The following is a 15764-nucleotide window of genomic DNA, read 5'->3' on the forward strand; positions in this document are numbered from 1 at the left end:
CGTGGACTTGCTTGGAGTAAGGATTCTGATATTTTTATTAAAGAACCTATTGTGCATGTGTATATTGATTGAAAAGGACTTCAGAACTGGACCTCTTAAGACATCAACAAAAAACAACCATTTCAATTCCTTTAGGTTTTATTGCTCATAAATTCATCATTTCACGTCTTCACTTGTTCATTGATATCAAATTGAAAACTGTAAATTAACATTTTGCAAAAACTAAATTCAACAGTTTTATTCAAACATTGCAAAAGCAGCACCCTCTTGAGGTTCACTTTCCTCATCAATTGTGTCCATAGAGATAACCTTGAGTGGTTTACAAATAGTTGAAGGTCGCCGGGTCACTGGATTGTAACTCCACCTGGGGAAGACCCGCTTGTATAGGTTCATGCAAACTGTGTCTTGAGATTTCGGTTGACCATCAAAAAAGCACTTCATGTGACCATGTGTACCTGAAAACCAAGGGCATAAACATGCTTAGTCAATGCAAATGCAAACACAATATTTGCTTTAAATACATTCCTGTTCACAATCGGAAATTGAAAAAAAAGCTTAAAGCAAAACACAATTAAAACCACATTTTTTGTGTAATATTAAATAGATAACGAAATACATTATATCATAATAATATTTTCACTGCTATGATTTTTACTAAGTCAAGAGCTCCGCCTCAGAGACAGATTCCGCCTCAAACAGGACTTTGACACAGGATTTTTTGCAACAAAACTGATTTTCACATTCAATGTATGAGTGACCTTGATCATTGACCTAAATTGCAATAGGGATTATCCACAGTTCAAGGTCAATGCATCTGCAAAAAATGAGGCTCATCACTCAATCCTTTGATGACATATAGAACGGAAACCAATTTTACACTTAATGTTGCAGTGACCTTGACCTTTGAACTAGTGACCCCAATTTCAATAGGGGTCATCTACTGTCCCAGGACAATGCACATGTGAAACATCAAGCCAATCAGTCCATTTGTTGACGAGTTATTGATTGGAAACGATTTCACACCTAAAGCCACAATGACCTTGGACCTAATGACCTCAATTAAATAGGGGTCATCTTCAGTGCAAGGCCAATGCACATGGGAAGTACATGTTGTATCAAGCCAATTGGCTTCATTTTAGTTATTGATCAGAAATGAACTGATCTTTAGACAGACAGACCGATGAACCGACATCCAGCAAAGCAATATACCCCCTCTTCATCGAATGGGCATAAAAATAGTATTACCTAATGGCTCCTTTATGTGACCCCTTCGACCCCATTTTGTTTTTAGCTCCACTGGTTTAAACCATTCTATGTCCTCTGAAAGAATTGGAAATAAACAATGAAATGATTGTAAGCCATAGTGAAAGGGAATGTAAACTCATTCATTAAGAGTAAAAGTAAAATTTGCAACTAAGCCATTTGAACATTTAAGTATGGATTACTGTAAGTGAAATATAGTTGAAATCTTGATGTATGATGTCAACACAATCTAAATCTGCTCATATAAACTGAGCTTATCATACAAACCATCATGCAACAGATCTTGGATTGTATAACATTAAAAAACTGTCAAAATGATTAACATGGAAACATAAACTATTAATCAGTGTCTTTATTTTTAAGTTAAATTGAAATTAGGTGGGAATTTCTGTTGAAATTGTGTTTCTTAACTACATGGTTTTTTATTCTTCCAAAGGGACAATAACAACATAAAAGTTCTGCATTATTAATTTGTTCTGATCATATTGATATAAAATATGTATACACACAATAGCCAAAGACTTAACCCTTTCCGTGCGGGAACCGGATTTTGAAGGCCTTTGCAAACAGTTTGGTTCCAGATGAGACGCCACAGAACGTGGCGTCTCATCAGGATCCAAACTGTTTGCTATTCTGATAGTATTCTTTGAAAAAAATCGAAGAAAATGCTAATTTTAGAAATTTAGCAGACAACATTTTAGCAGACGACAAATTTCCCAGCATGCAAAGACTTTAGACACTGATCACCTGACATACCAATCAGCTGTGGCTTACAGGGATAAAACCTAGAAATGTTAAGTACATGAGCTCATCAATCAGTATTATAGAATTTCTGAGAAAACACTTATGTCCTCTACAAGAAAGTGGGAAAAAATGTAATCCTGCCCAGTGTGCCCACCTCTGTTAAAGAACATGTATCTGACAACACAGGACTTCTTGTTGATCTTCAGGGGATAGCCACTGAGTACGACCCGCTTGGTGATCACCCTGTCAGGGTCCACAGATAGGACAGACCCCTTGGCCACCAGCTCTATACCTCCTGTAACAGCATTATTACAGATTAGAACTAAGAATGCAACTGACTTAACTCTTTCCCACTCAGATAACAAAGTGAAAATGGCTATGAGCAAACAGCATAATACCAGAACAGCCTGCTAGTAACTCACAGTCTGTTCAGGTTTTATGCTGTTTGCTGCCCATCAGTATCTAAGGGTTGGAAATGAAGCCTTTAAAACTTGAATCTAGTAAGAAAATTCTTAAATTAAATTTAACTTTCTAAGGGACTACAAACACATCAAAATATCTAAGTGGTAAAGGGTTAACATAAATATAACCATTTATTATAAACCTTTATTGTAGTTTTGTGGCTAATATAACAGTCTGTTTTTACCATTTAAATATAAGAATCAGTATTCACAACTAGTCTACTGTTATCATACTCATAGCTGTACTGGAGAAGTATGCACAAATAGGTAAGTCTGGTGTTTTATCAGCAATTACAAGTGTTAAGTGAATAAAACGTTGTTTACTTAAAATACATTTAATGATTTGTTTTGGAAGTTGCTTTAAAATGAACAATATGCCAAAAAGCTCTATAATAAATGTAACATAATGCATTTAAGAAGGAATGCACTCTTGGTTGTTTCTTCTCTTCTGACATGACAAAACCATCAAAACTATATTTACAGCAGACCATGCAAACATGATAAACATTTGATATTTGACATTCTGGTCCTAAAACTGTTAGCATTTTAAGCACAATCTTTGTTTTTATCATAAATATTTAACAAATGGCAATCTAAGTTTAACTGTTACAATCTTCCTCATTAGTCAGTATTATTATTATAAAGGCATACAAAATAACACAAACTCTTAAAACAGTTCAGAAGTTAGACATTTCAAGTTTAGGCAAAAATACATTTTCTTTCCAAAGGAGCTTTACAATATCACTTACCAAATGGCCTATCCTGGAACACCAGCACTGGAACAGGGGGAAATGTGATCGGAGCAAACATGGTTGCCACTACAGCGCCTTCAGCTGGCATGAACTTCTCCATCTATAAACAGACATGCTATGAGAAGATTGCCATAAAACTGTTTTCCCATTTCAATAACAGTGGACTGATCTCTATTAAACTCTTAGGAAAGTACCTTTCAATGGCCAAATAAACTTTTACATTCAACTATGTTTCCATACACATTGTAGTTATACACCTTAGTCAAGTACCTATATTTTATTTAGAAGAATTCAGTCTCACGCCCTTCTGAAAGTCCATTCAAAACCTAAGCAGTTTTTAGGTTTATAATATTAAGCTTTGGCAAACTTAATGCATAATTTATATATTTTTGTGTTGTTATTTAATTAATATTATACTTATAACCTGATCATGCTTTTTTAATAAGATGCATAAATAATTGTATTTTGCTATGAAATTAGCAAACCATTTTAATTATTCAACAAATTCCTGTTTAAAATTCCAGTTTAAGGAAAAAGCATTCACAAACACACCCTTAAAAACCCCTGATTATTAAAGCAGTAAGTAGCTATCACACCTTATGTTTGTTTGCATTTGTGTGTTGAGAAAATATTGGACAAGCTGTGAATCTGCGACAGCCAACATGGAAAGTCAGTCGGTCCTTGGACTGGATTGGCCTAACCAAGCCTGGCATTTTGTGCAAGACGATGTTAAGAACAGACATCTTCTGCTCATGAGGAAGTAAACTGTAAATGACCAGTGGGCTGTCTTTTGGCATCTCATCTACAAAGGAAATTCTTAAGCTGTTTTCAAGTCTTTAGACATGTATGACTTAAAATTATTTTGAATTTAATCACCTATAATTTTATTACTGTATCAAAATGTTGTTTGTAGCCTACTGGTCCAATCACTTTCTAAAAGTAGTGTGTGTACCAAGACTTATACATTAAAATGCCTACACCGTAAATTCGATTAAAATCTTACCATATAATGCCTTAGGCACATTAGCAATGTTTACTCTGACATACGAACAGGTCTGAAAAAGAAACAAGAATAATGTAATTTGACTTTGAAAATCATTAACACAAAGAAAGAAAAACATCTTATTAAAGTCAAGAAAATGTACGCAATAGGAAAGTGGGAACTATGGTTCTATGCACTGCACTTCCTTAAATTGAGATCTGCCTACATATAAAGTTCAAGTTTCAGTAGCTATTAAAATGCCAAAACATACTAAATACCTAGTGTCTGGATATGCAGCAAAAGTACCGAAAACAAAAGCAAATACACAACAGATGTAGTTATACAAAATCAAGTATAACAAATGCAATTTTATTTTTAAATACCAATACACTGTTGTCCATTTCTTCTGACATGTCACTGTTTTTGAGGATTTTCTTGGCCATTCTTCGGAAATTTGCAAACTGGTAGATCCTGGCGTAATCCTGTGGCAAGTTTTCTTTGGAGTCCCAGGGCGATGTACGAAAACTCTTCAGACCTCGATATCTGTATTCATTTCAATAAGAAACATTCACATCCACACCAAACAAGTATTGTTGAAAACGACGGATGCTCCCCTTATGTTCGCTATGAGAAACTGTAACCAAAGTGTGACATTGAGAAAATCTTTTATTAGCCTCGGTGACCTTTACCCCAGTTACCTCAACAATAGGTAGAGGTCCATGAAAGGTACCTACATGCCAAATATGTAAAAGATCGTTAAATATTGAAGGCACTATGAGAAACTGTAACAAAAGTGTGATGGAAGGAGGGACAAACGGGCAACTAAATGCTCCCCAAAATTTTTCCGGAAGCATCAAATTTTCAGGCAGCATAAAAAGGACTCAGAAACTTAAAATGTGTCTACATGATACGTATGCCCCTTTATTCTGCTTGTGTACGACCCTTTCTGAGCTTTTGTAATTTTTCAAGATTTTTTTTTAAAGCTGTCCAGATTTCATTAGAAAACATATTCTGAACCAATGTCACGAAAATTGGAAAAATATTAACATCAGTCAATGCCAATTTGTTTATACTTAAAAAGTTTTTGTGACCTAATTTAAAAGTGAGCGCCAGAACAATAGGAGCAAATGTTTTGTGCAAGTTTTCAACAGATTGAGAAAAAATGTAGCCTCTAAAGTGTTCACAAGCTTTCTCTTATTTTGATCACTTGTTTCAACATTTCTTAGTTGCCCTCGATATAATAAGGACCAATTTTCTTACCAATGATTGGGAAATTAATGTGACCCTCGAGCATTCACAAGCTTTTACTTTAATTTGACCTAATGACAAATTGCTTGACCTCACATGACCTAGTTTTGTTTGACCCCACATGACATAGTTTTGAACATGGTTAAGATATTATTGGGGAAAATAAAAAACAACAAATGACCAAGGCTCACCAAAATTGTGCAATAAATGTGGCCTTTTCATAGTTTACTTTTATTAGTCCTCTACCAGTTTCACCGGAGGGGACTTATGGTTTGCGCTCCGTCTGTCTGTCAGTCAGTCAGTCTGTCACACTTTTTTGGAGCCTGTGATTACTTTAAAAGTTCTGAATATTTTTTCATGAAACTTGGAATATGGATAGATGTCAATATGCACATTATGCACGTCATTTCATTTCGTTCCTACGTGAAAAATTCTGGTTGCGAAGGCAACAAATAGACCAGAAATACTGCTGAAAATGGTGGTTTTCTGGATCCTGTGATAACTTTTTAAGTTCTAAATATTTTTTCATGAAACTTGAAACATGGATAGATGGCAATATGGACATTATGCACGTCAAAAAAACTGGTTGCTATGGCAACAAATATTTTAAAAAATATTCTGAAAATGGTGGAATTTCTGACAATGGTGGAGCCGGTAGGGGACTAATATTGCTTGACAATAGTCTTGTTTAACTTAGCTTTATAGTTTTTGATCCCAAATGACCCAGTTCCCAATTAATCTTAGATATCATTGGGAAAAATGCATGTTTTTCAATGGACAGAAACCATTTTCAACTTACCCGAAATATTATTAGAGAAAACGTTCTGAAAATTTTTCACAAATATTTGAAAAAATATTTGGCTTATAAAGTTCACAAGGTTTCACTGTAGACACATAAGGAAAACTGTCATGCCCCTGGTGGCCATGTTTTTTATTGAACCAGAACAACATTCAAACTCAACCAAGAGATCATTACAATAGATTCTGGGTAAGTTTCAAGAGCAGGACAAAACCCGAGACTTCAAGAGTGTTCAAAATTCACCATTGTATATAAGGAAAAATGCACCGACACCTAGTAGCTATCTTATCTGGAACATTGTTAACTTAGCCCAGTTATTGAAAATAAAATGTCTGCAATTCTATAAGACTGGACAAAACATGAGTTTTCAAAAGTGGTCAATGGTATTCACTACTTTTATATAAAGAAAACTTCCCTGACCCCAGGTAGCTTTGTTTTAACCAACCTAAACTACTTTCAAACTTCAGGTGAGCTAAAATATATAGTGAAAACAAGACTATTTCCAAGCAATATATGTCCCCTACCAGTGAAACTCCAACATTTTCAGCAAAATTTCTAGTCTATTTGTTGCCATAGCAACCAGAATTCTTGACGTAGGAACAAAATGAAATGAGGTGCATAATCTCCATATTGCCTTCTATCCATGTTTCAAGTTTCATGAAAAATATGAAGAACTTTTAAAGTTATCGCAGGATGCACCATTTTCAGCAATATTTCTAGTCTATTTGTTGCCATAGCAACCCAGAATTCTTGACGTACAAACAAAATGAAATGACATGCATAATTTTCATATTCCCATATATCCATGTTTTGAGATTCATGAAAAATATGAAGAACGGTTAAAGTTATCGCAGGATCCAGAAAAGTGTGACGGACTGACAGACAGACAGAGCCGAAACCATAAGTCCCCTCCGGTTTCACCGGTAGGGGACAAAAACAACCGAGAATCATATTGATCTAACAGACATGTAAGCTATAACTTTTACAGCTGAATATGTATGGTATGATAGCGTTATTTGTGCCATACTTCTGGAAGCGTATGCGGGCAGGCTGATCTTCAGGTGTGTCAATCTCGTCAGGAAATGTCACATGCATCTTCTCTTTCTTCAACTTCTCCAGCCTGCAAAGCAAACACAACTGATATACGGTAGCCACAGTGCGACTAGCTACAATTCCTGTATACAAACAGAATAAACATCAAGCCAGAGCTTTGTCAGCAACCAAAACATGATACAGACCACCAAGACTGATGTTTAGGCTACAGTCCACTCGTGACTGACATGAGTTGATGTTTAGGCTACAGTCAACTTGTGACTGACGTGAATTGATGTTTAGGCTACAGGCCACTTGTGACTGACATGAGTTGATGTTTAGGCTACAGTCTACTTGTGAGTGACGTGAGTTGATATTTAGGCTACAGTCCACTCGTGACTGACGTGAGTTGATGTTAAGGCTACAGTCCACTAGTGAATAACGTGAGTTGATGTTTAGGCCACAGTCCACTCGTGACTGACGTGAGTTGATGTTAAGGCTACAGTCCACTAGTGAATAACGCGAGTTGATGTTAAGGCTACAGTCCACTAGTGAATAACGTGAGTTGATGTTAAGGCTAAAGTCCACTTGTGACTGACGTGAGTTGATGTTAAGGCTACAGTCCACTAGTGAATAACGTGAGTTGATGTTTAGGCCACAGTCCACTCGTGACTGACGTGAGTTGATGTTTAAGCTACAGTCCACTCATGACTGATGTGAGTTGATATTTAGGCTACAGTCCACTCGTGACTGACGGGAGCTGATGTTTAGGCTACAGTCCACTTGCGACTGATGTGAGTTGATGTTTAGGCTACAGTCCACTCGTGACTGACGTGAGTTGCTTACATGGAGAGTTCCTCCTGCATGTCCATCTGTTCATCATACTGGGCATCCTCATCCTTCTCTTCTGTCACCTGCAATACATACAGAAACAGGAGATACTTGTATGTGTGTGCCTATGGGATACCCGTCTTGATGATATGTGTGTGTGTGATTAGAGGTTATATCTGTGCTTTGAGAATATGTTTGTGCTTAAGAAGATACATGTATGTGTGTGCTTTGAGGATATGTGTGGGCTTTATCAAAATATCATCACTGGAAATGTGCATGAGCTATAGAAACAAGAGGGCCATGATAGCCCTGAATCGCTCACCTGACTAACCAAATACAATCCCAACTCAGTTTTCATCAAGATAAACATTCTGACCGAACTTCATAAAGATTGGATGAAAACTGTGACCTCTATTGTCTACACAAGGTTTTTCTAATATTTGACCTATTGACCTAGTTTTTGACCCCAGGTGACCCAAAGACAATCCCAACCCAGATTTAATCAAGACAAACATTCTGACCAAATTTCATGAAGATTGGATGAAAACTGTGACCCTCAATTGTCTACACAAGGTTTTTCTATTATTTGACCTAGTGACCTAGTTTTTGACCAAAGATGACCCAAATACAATCCTAACCCAGATTTCATCTAGATAAACATTCTGACCAAATTTCATAAAGATTGGATGAAAACTGTGACCTCTACTGTCTACACAAACAAATTATTGATGATTTTCGAATTATTTGACCTAGTGACCTAGTTTTTGACCCCAGATGATCCAAATACAAGCCAAACCCAGATTTCATCAAGATAAACATTCTGACCAAATTTCATAAAAATTGGATGAAAACTGCGACCTCTATTGTCTACACAAGGTTTTTCTATTATTTGACCTATTATGAGACCTAGTTTTTGACCTAGTGACCTAGTTTTTGACCCCAGATGACCCAAATACAATACCAACCCAGATTTCATCAAGATAAACATTCTGACCAAATTTAATAAAGATTGGATGAAAACTGTGACCTCTACTGTCTACACAAATTGTTGACGGACGGACGGACGCACACACGCACACACAACGGACATCCCACGACCACATAAGCTCACCATGTCACTTCGTGACAGGTGAGGTAAAAAACCTGTCTGTCCGAAAATTTAGAGTCACGAAAAATAATTATTTTTGCTAAAAAGAGGTTGTCTGAAAACTTAGAGTAATTACTGTAAACGGTGTTCAATTTTCTAAAATTCCAAAGATTAACGACCAAATACACATTTTTGGACATGAAACACTTTTAGATGTATACCATAATATCATTTTGAATTAAATTCTGATTAAAACGATGCGATAAAGAGTACTAATGACCAGATGACTTTAAAACAAGAGGGCCAAGATGGTCCTTGTTCGCTCACCTGAGAGGAGTCGGTTCATTCAATATTTACCTAATGTCAAACTTGACCTAGATATTGACCAGACAAACAATCTGGTCAAGTTTCATCATTATTGAACCAAAACTCTGGCGTAGGGAGTGTTTTTGTTTTTGTAAGATTTGAAATGGTGACCTATATTTTGAGTTGACCCCCTTACCAAACATCAAACTTTGCTTACAAGGATTTTGTATAATATAATGAAAATTTGGACAATCTAAGGGCAATAATTATGGCATTAATTATGTGATTTTGCGCATCATCAAACTTGACCGAGATCTTTCAGCAACTTTGATAAAGAATGCTTGAGAAATGTGAATGCTAGAGTGTTTACAAACCAAATGTGGACAGACGGACGGACAGCGGACAAAGACCAATCCTAAAACCTCACCTGAGCATCAGGTGAGCTAAAAAGTGTGTTTCACCGATCTCAGTCATTTTCCAACTTGTCCAAGAAATCAATAAAACCAATGTATTGACTAAGTTTCACGATGATTAGCCAAAATATGTGACTTCTATAGTGTTCGATCACAAGGTTTCTATATATAGTCACATAAAGAAAACTGCCCCACCCCCCTGGCAGCCATGTTTATTGACCCATCGGGACCATTTGCAAACTCATCTGAGATATATATTAAACCAATCTTTTCACCAAGTTTTATGATGATTGAGCAAAAAATGTGACTTCTAGAGTGTTCACAAGCTTTTTTTAATATAAAAACATGTAAATATAAGAAAACTGCACCCCCCCGGCAGCCATGTTATTCAACGGACCGGAACCATTTTCCAACTCAACTCTTGTATCAAGAAAACAAATTTTCTGTCCAAATTTCATGAAAATTGGGCAAACAATGTGACTTCTAGAGTGTTCACATGTTTTCACTATATACATAAAGAGAAAAATACCCCGCCCACAGGCGGCCATGTTTTTTCACCGATCTGGACCATTTTCGAACTCATCCTACATATCAATAAAACCAATGTTTTGATTACCTTTCATGATGATTGGGCCAAAATTGTGACTTCTAGTGTTTACAAGGTTTCTCTTTAGCCATATAAGAAAACTGCCCCGCTCACTGGCGGCCATGTTTTTCAACGGACCGGAACCACTTTTAAACTCAACCAACATATCATTAAGACAGACATTTAGACAAAGTTACATGAAGATTGGGCATTAAATGTGACTTCTACAGTGTTAACAAGCTTTTTCTTTCTTTTTTGACCTAGTGATATAGTTTTTGACCCACCATGACCCAGTTTCGAACTCGATCGAGATATCATTGGGACAAATGTTTTTCAACGGACCAAAACCATTTTCAAACTTAACTCACGTTTCTAGGAGACAAAAGTTCTGACAAAATTTCATGAAAATTGGGCCAAAAATGTGACTTCTAGAGTATTCCCATGTTTTCACTAAATACATATAGAGACAAATGCCCCGCCAAAAGATCATTTAAGCCTTAGTTTCAAGAAGATTGGACAATTCATATGGTAGAGTTTTCACAAGGAAAATGTTGATGAATGTTGATGAAGTACGACGCACATCTAGCAAAATTCACCAATAGCCAGTTGTACTAAAGCCTTAAATCTGCTCTACAGTTTCATCCCTCTTCAATACACCCCATTATCTACCTCCTCAAACTCTTCCTCCTCCCCCTCCTCACTGCCCTCCTCACTGCCTTCATCACTGTCATCTCCCATCTCAGCACCTGGTTCATCTGCCTCCATGTCCTCATCATCTGACTCCTCCTCCTCCTCCTCCTCAGGGACATCGGCCGCTGCCTTCAATCAGAAACATGTCAACATGTGCAGTTTACCATCCAACAACATTATTGTGAAGTAACATTTGTAATTTACAATCAAAGCATTATTTTATAGTTAAATATGTTTTACTGAAAGATGACATTCACAATTGTTTAAAACTCAGTCTTAATCTTTGATTTAAAGATTTTTTGATACAATAACAATATGCAATTTTGAACAATATTAACATAAAAAAAAATATAATTTAGAATTAAAATACACAACAAAATAGTCATAGGACAACAAAGCCCCCACAACTAATGTTTGTACATAGACAAATCAATGGGCAATAATTCAGCGTACACTTATCAGAGCCGAATTTCATTTATTGAAAATCATCTACACATTACAGTCATTAAACTGTGAAAGTTTAAGTAAATAGAGCAAGTATTAAGAGCAGTTGAAAACACAACATTTTGAGACAATTATTCTGTAAAAACAAAGGCCAAATTTCTGTAAAAACTTGTCTTAGCCAAAATTCCTTTCTTTACACATTAAGGTTATTGAACAGTAGAAGTTTGATCAAGCTTTTCATGACCTTGGGAATGGGACAAAAATTGGAAAAATTGTGATTTTATGATGATATTTACTAAGGTTCAACTCATAGAGCTGGATTGGAGATTAGTTAATCCTTTGCATGCTGGGAAATTTGTCGTCTGCTAAAATGTCGTCTGCTGAATTTCTAAAATTAGCATTTTCTTCGATTTTTTTTCAAAGAATACTATCAGAATAGCAAACAGTTTGGATCCAGATGAGACGCCATGTTTTGTGGCGTCTCATCTGGATCCAAACTGTTTGCAAAGGCCTTCAAAATTCGGTTCCCGCACTGAAAGAGTTAAATGTTGAGAACTAAATGAAACAAGAGCAACGCATAATGGGTGTCACGCTTGGTTGTGGGTGCAGTTTTGAATAAATGAAAGCTTGTCAGATTTTCTTTTCTTTAGAGGTCACAATGACCTTGACCTTTGACTTAGTGACCCCAAAATGGGCTTGGCGTGTAGAACTCATTAAGGGGCATGTACATATGACGATTCAAAGTTGTAGGTGGAAGCACTTAGATTTTAGAGCAAAATGTCAAGGTTTTAGCATGATGCGGACGTCGGACGACACAATGAGCTTGCTATGACATTACCTTGGGTTTTCTTCAAAAACAGCCGAGCTAAAAATTATTTTTTGGTCAATGTTCAATTGGGAAGTTTTTAGTCCCATGTGCGAGAATATAGACTTATTTCCATTGGGAATGAGCCGTATACCAAACAAACATTGAAAAGAAAAACACTGGCTTCATCCTTTTGTTTAAAAGGAGTTGAAAACAAAAATTTGGGCATAAACAAAACACAGAGACAAAGGGCCATAATTCTAGCAAAATGTGTCTCAGACTGAATTAATTCCTTAAGGATTATCTACAAATCAAAGTAAATTCTACTTTGAAATTTAGGCAGGATCTAACCAGCAGTTTACAAGCAGTTAAAAATACCCAGTTTCAGGATATAATTATGTACATACCTACCTTCTGAGGGACAGACAAGTGCAATGCTAAATGCCTCCCTATCCGGGGGCATAGAAATGGCTAAAGACTTAAAAGATGTTAAGGAATTCCTCCATAAGAAGCTTTACGACCGGCCCAGCCCACACCTACCTTCTCTTCATCATCCATGATCCAGAATGCCTGGTAATCTGAAGTGCCTTTTGGAACGCGTTTCTTCATCTTTTTCTGACTTTCTGAAATAGATAGGCATACTACAAATATTGTAAAGAGTTTCATGAATATAATTTTTTGTATTTCATTACATTTATTAAATGCATTTAATTTTAATAGGCAACTTAAAAAGTATTATTATGGAACTATTAACAAGTTACTACCAAGAAATGCATAAAGGGAGCATCAACTTTTATTTGTATACAGAGTATGTCTTTGCATTATTCCCAGTTATTTCAGAACGCGATACATTCTATTGGGCCAACAGGTAAAGGCCTTTTTTCTTAATTCTGCCAAAACTCGGAGCGACCCAAAATCCATTATTTCTTTACACATTAATGTCATTCAAATAGGAAAGTTTGTAAAGATCCACCAAGAAGATGAAGAAGAGTTCAAAGCATAAGCTTCAATATTTAACCTACATTTGGATGATAGGACAAGTGATATGCATCATGGGGGCACACAACTGTGGCCTCAATATAGTGGTAAGAAGGCAAAAATTGACGACCACACTACACTATACAGGATGCTAAACATAGGCAGAGAAACAAGCTCGGCAAAAAAAACTGTAAGCTGTGTTTGACTGACTGAAATGTTTGGCTATGAATCCCACAGCGTATTGTCAAGTATTCACTGGTGTCATTATTAATATGCCCCATCTACCTTCAGCCTGTTTGAGTTCTTCCTCAGTGGGCCAGGTCTGCTCGCCCTCCATGGGGTCAAACTCTGCCTCGGCCTGCAGACTCTCCTGGTGGGCAGGGTTAGGACGGACCACGCCCCTTACCCCCTCCGGTAGGGAAACACCACCCATCTCCACATCCTGCAGGTCACATATCAAGTGTCAATATTACAGCATTTTACATTCAGTTCAGATGCCAGGTGCAGGATCACTTGACTTTGTGGGGTTCCCAATTAAACGTTATAGGATGTAAACACACCAGTATGTGGTGCTTTTTTTTTTGCAAATAACTTTCTAAAACAATTTTTCTTAAGAATTTCAAATTGTGCATAAAGACAGGTTTTTATGCTGCTTACATGTATGGCAATGTAAAATACATCCAAATTTCTTTATTTTATAAGCCTGTGCTCTTGTCATAAAATTCATTGTATACTGCACGGTTAAGCTTTAGGCAACGTGAAATTTTGTCACAGATTTTAGAAGTATTCAAGGATTTATTCTTATTCTTTAAGATATCAACACAAACTACATACAGTCTTTTATGCACTTACATTTTTTGCAAGTGCATTGCCATAACTTGAGATGTTTGAAAAAATAAAGTTCTGAACGGTATGTGTACATTCTGTCAAGCTGTGTGTAAACCCCTGAAAACCCTGTTAATTCTGCACCCTGGATCTTATATTTTAAAATAGCTCCTACCAGAAACTATTTGCTGGAAGATTACTCTCTTTCTATATAAACTATGTAAAGCTACTGGCCAATACTTGTCAGCATAAACAAATCACTGATAAAATTAAGCAAGGTAATTTATTCATATGATATTAGGTTATAATGTACCAAACTGTTATTAGACCACCTATATAACAAGAGGGCCATGATGGCCCTGAATCGCTCACCTGACTCATTAAGATCAGATGAAAACTATGACCTCTATTGTCTACACAATGTTTTTCTATGATTTGACCTAGTGACCTAGTTCCTGACTCTAGATGACCCAAATACAATACCAATCCAGATTTCATCAAGATAAACATTCTGACCACAGTTCATAAATATTGGATGAAAACTGTGACCTCTATTGTCAACACAAGGTTTTTCTATTTATTTGACCTAGATTTTTACCCCAGATGACCCAAATACAATCCCACCCAGATTTCATCAAGAATTCTGACCAAATTTCATAAAGGTTGGATGAAAACTGTGATCTCTAATGTCTACACAAGGCTTTTCTATTATTTGACCTAGTGACCTAGTTTTTGACCCCAGATGACCCAAATATAATCCAAACCCAGATTTCATCAAGATAAACATTCTGACCTAATTTCATAAAGATTGGATGAAAACTGTGACCTCTATTGTCTACAGAAGGTTGTTCTATTATTTGACCTAGTGACCTTGTTTTTGACCCCAGATGACCCAAATACAATCCCAAACCGGATTTCATCAAGATAAACATTTTGACCAAATTTCATCAAGATTGGATGCAAACTGTGACCTCTACTGTCTACACAAACATATTGTTGACGGACGGACGCACGGACACACGCAGGCACACACAACGGACGCCGGACATCACACGATCACATAAGCTCACCGTGTCACTTCATGACAGGTGACCTAAAAATATGTGTCGGAGATAAACATGAACAGTTGTGGTTAAAATCCCATAGAAACAGGGGCTGTTTGTAAAACATGCATGCCCCCCTATATGGGCTATAAGTTGTAGTAGCAGCCATTGTGTGAATACGTTTTTTGTCACTGTGAATGGTGGTGGGGGTGGGGGTGGGGGTGGTGGTGGTGGTGGTGTAGTAGTAGTAGTAGTAGTAGTAGTAGTAGTAGTAGTAGTAGTAGTAGTAGTAATTGTAGTAGTAGTAGTAGTAGTAGTAGTAGTAGTAGTAGTAGAAGTAGTAGTAGTAGTAGTAGTAGAAGTAGTAGTAGTAGTAGTAGTTGTAGTGGTAGTAGTAGTAGTAGTAGTAGTAGTGGTAAAAGTAGTATTAGTAGTGGCAGTAGTAGTAGAAGTAGTAATAGTAGACGTGATGGTG

General features: G+C 36.6%; 1 protein-coding gene across 1 annotated transcript in view; it reads right to left on the minus strand.

The window, feature by feature from the left end:
- Positions 1 to 120: 120 nt before the first annotated feature.
- LOC127832263 (pre-rRNA-processing protein TSR1 homolog) overlaps positions 121 to 15764 on the minus strand; it is a 34179-nt gene continuing 18535 nt past the window's right edge. The window contains exons 8-19 of the mRNA XM_052357634.1: positions 13707 to 13863; positions 12984 to 13066; positions 11174 to 11323; positions 8128 to 8195; positions 7277 to 7369; positions 4586 to 4745; positions 4224 to 4275; positions 3817 to 4022; positions 3218 to 3320; positions 2162 to 2302; positions 1246 to 1320; positions 121 to 455 (exon numbers count right to left, since the gene is read on the minus strand). Coding sequence (XP_052213594.1) covers positions 238 to 455; positions 1246 to 1320; positions 2162 to 2302; positions 3218 to 3320; positions 3817 to 4022; positions 4224 to 4275; positions 4586 to 4745; positions 7277 to 7369; positions 8128 to 8195; positions 11174 to 11323; positions 12984 to 13066; positions 13707 to 13863 — 1506 coding nt within the window. The 3' untranslated portion in view covers positions 121 to 237. The remainder of the gene's footprint in view (positions 456 to 1245; positions 1321 to 2161; positions 2303 to 3217; positions 3321 to 3816; positions 4023 to 4223; positions 4276 to 4585; positions 4746 to 7276; positions 7370 to 8127; positions 8196 to 11173; positions 11324 to 12983; positions 13067 to 13706; positions 13864 to 15764) is intronic.

The sequence above is a fragment of the Dreissena polymorpha genome, chromosome 1 (assembly GCF_020536995.1).
Source record: "Dreissena polymorpha isolate Duluth1 chromosome 1, UMN_Dpol_1.0, whole genome shotgun sequence".
Classification (NCBI taxonomy): Eukaryota; Metazoa; Mollusca; class Bivalvia; order Myida; family Dreissenidae; genus Dreissena; species Dreissena polymorpha.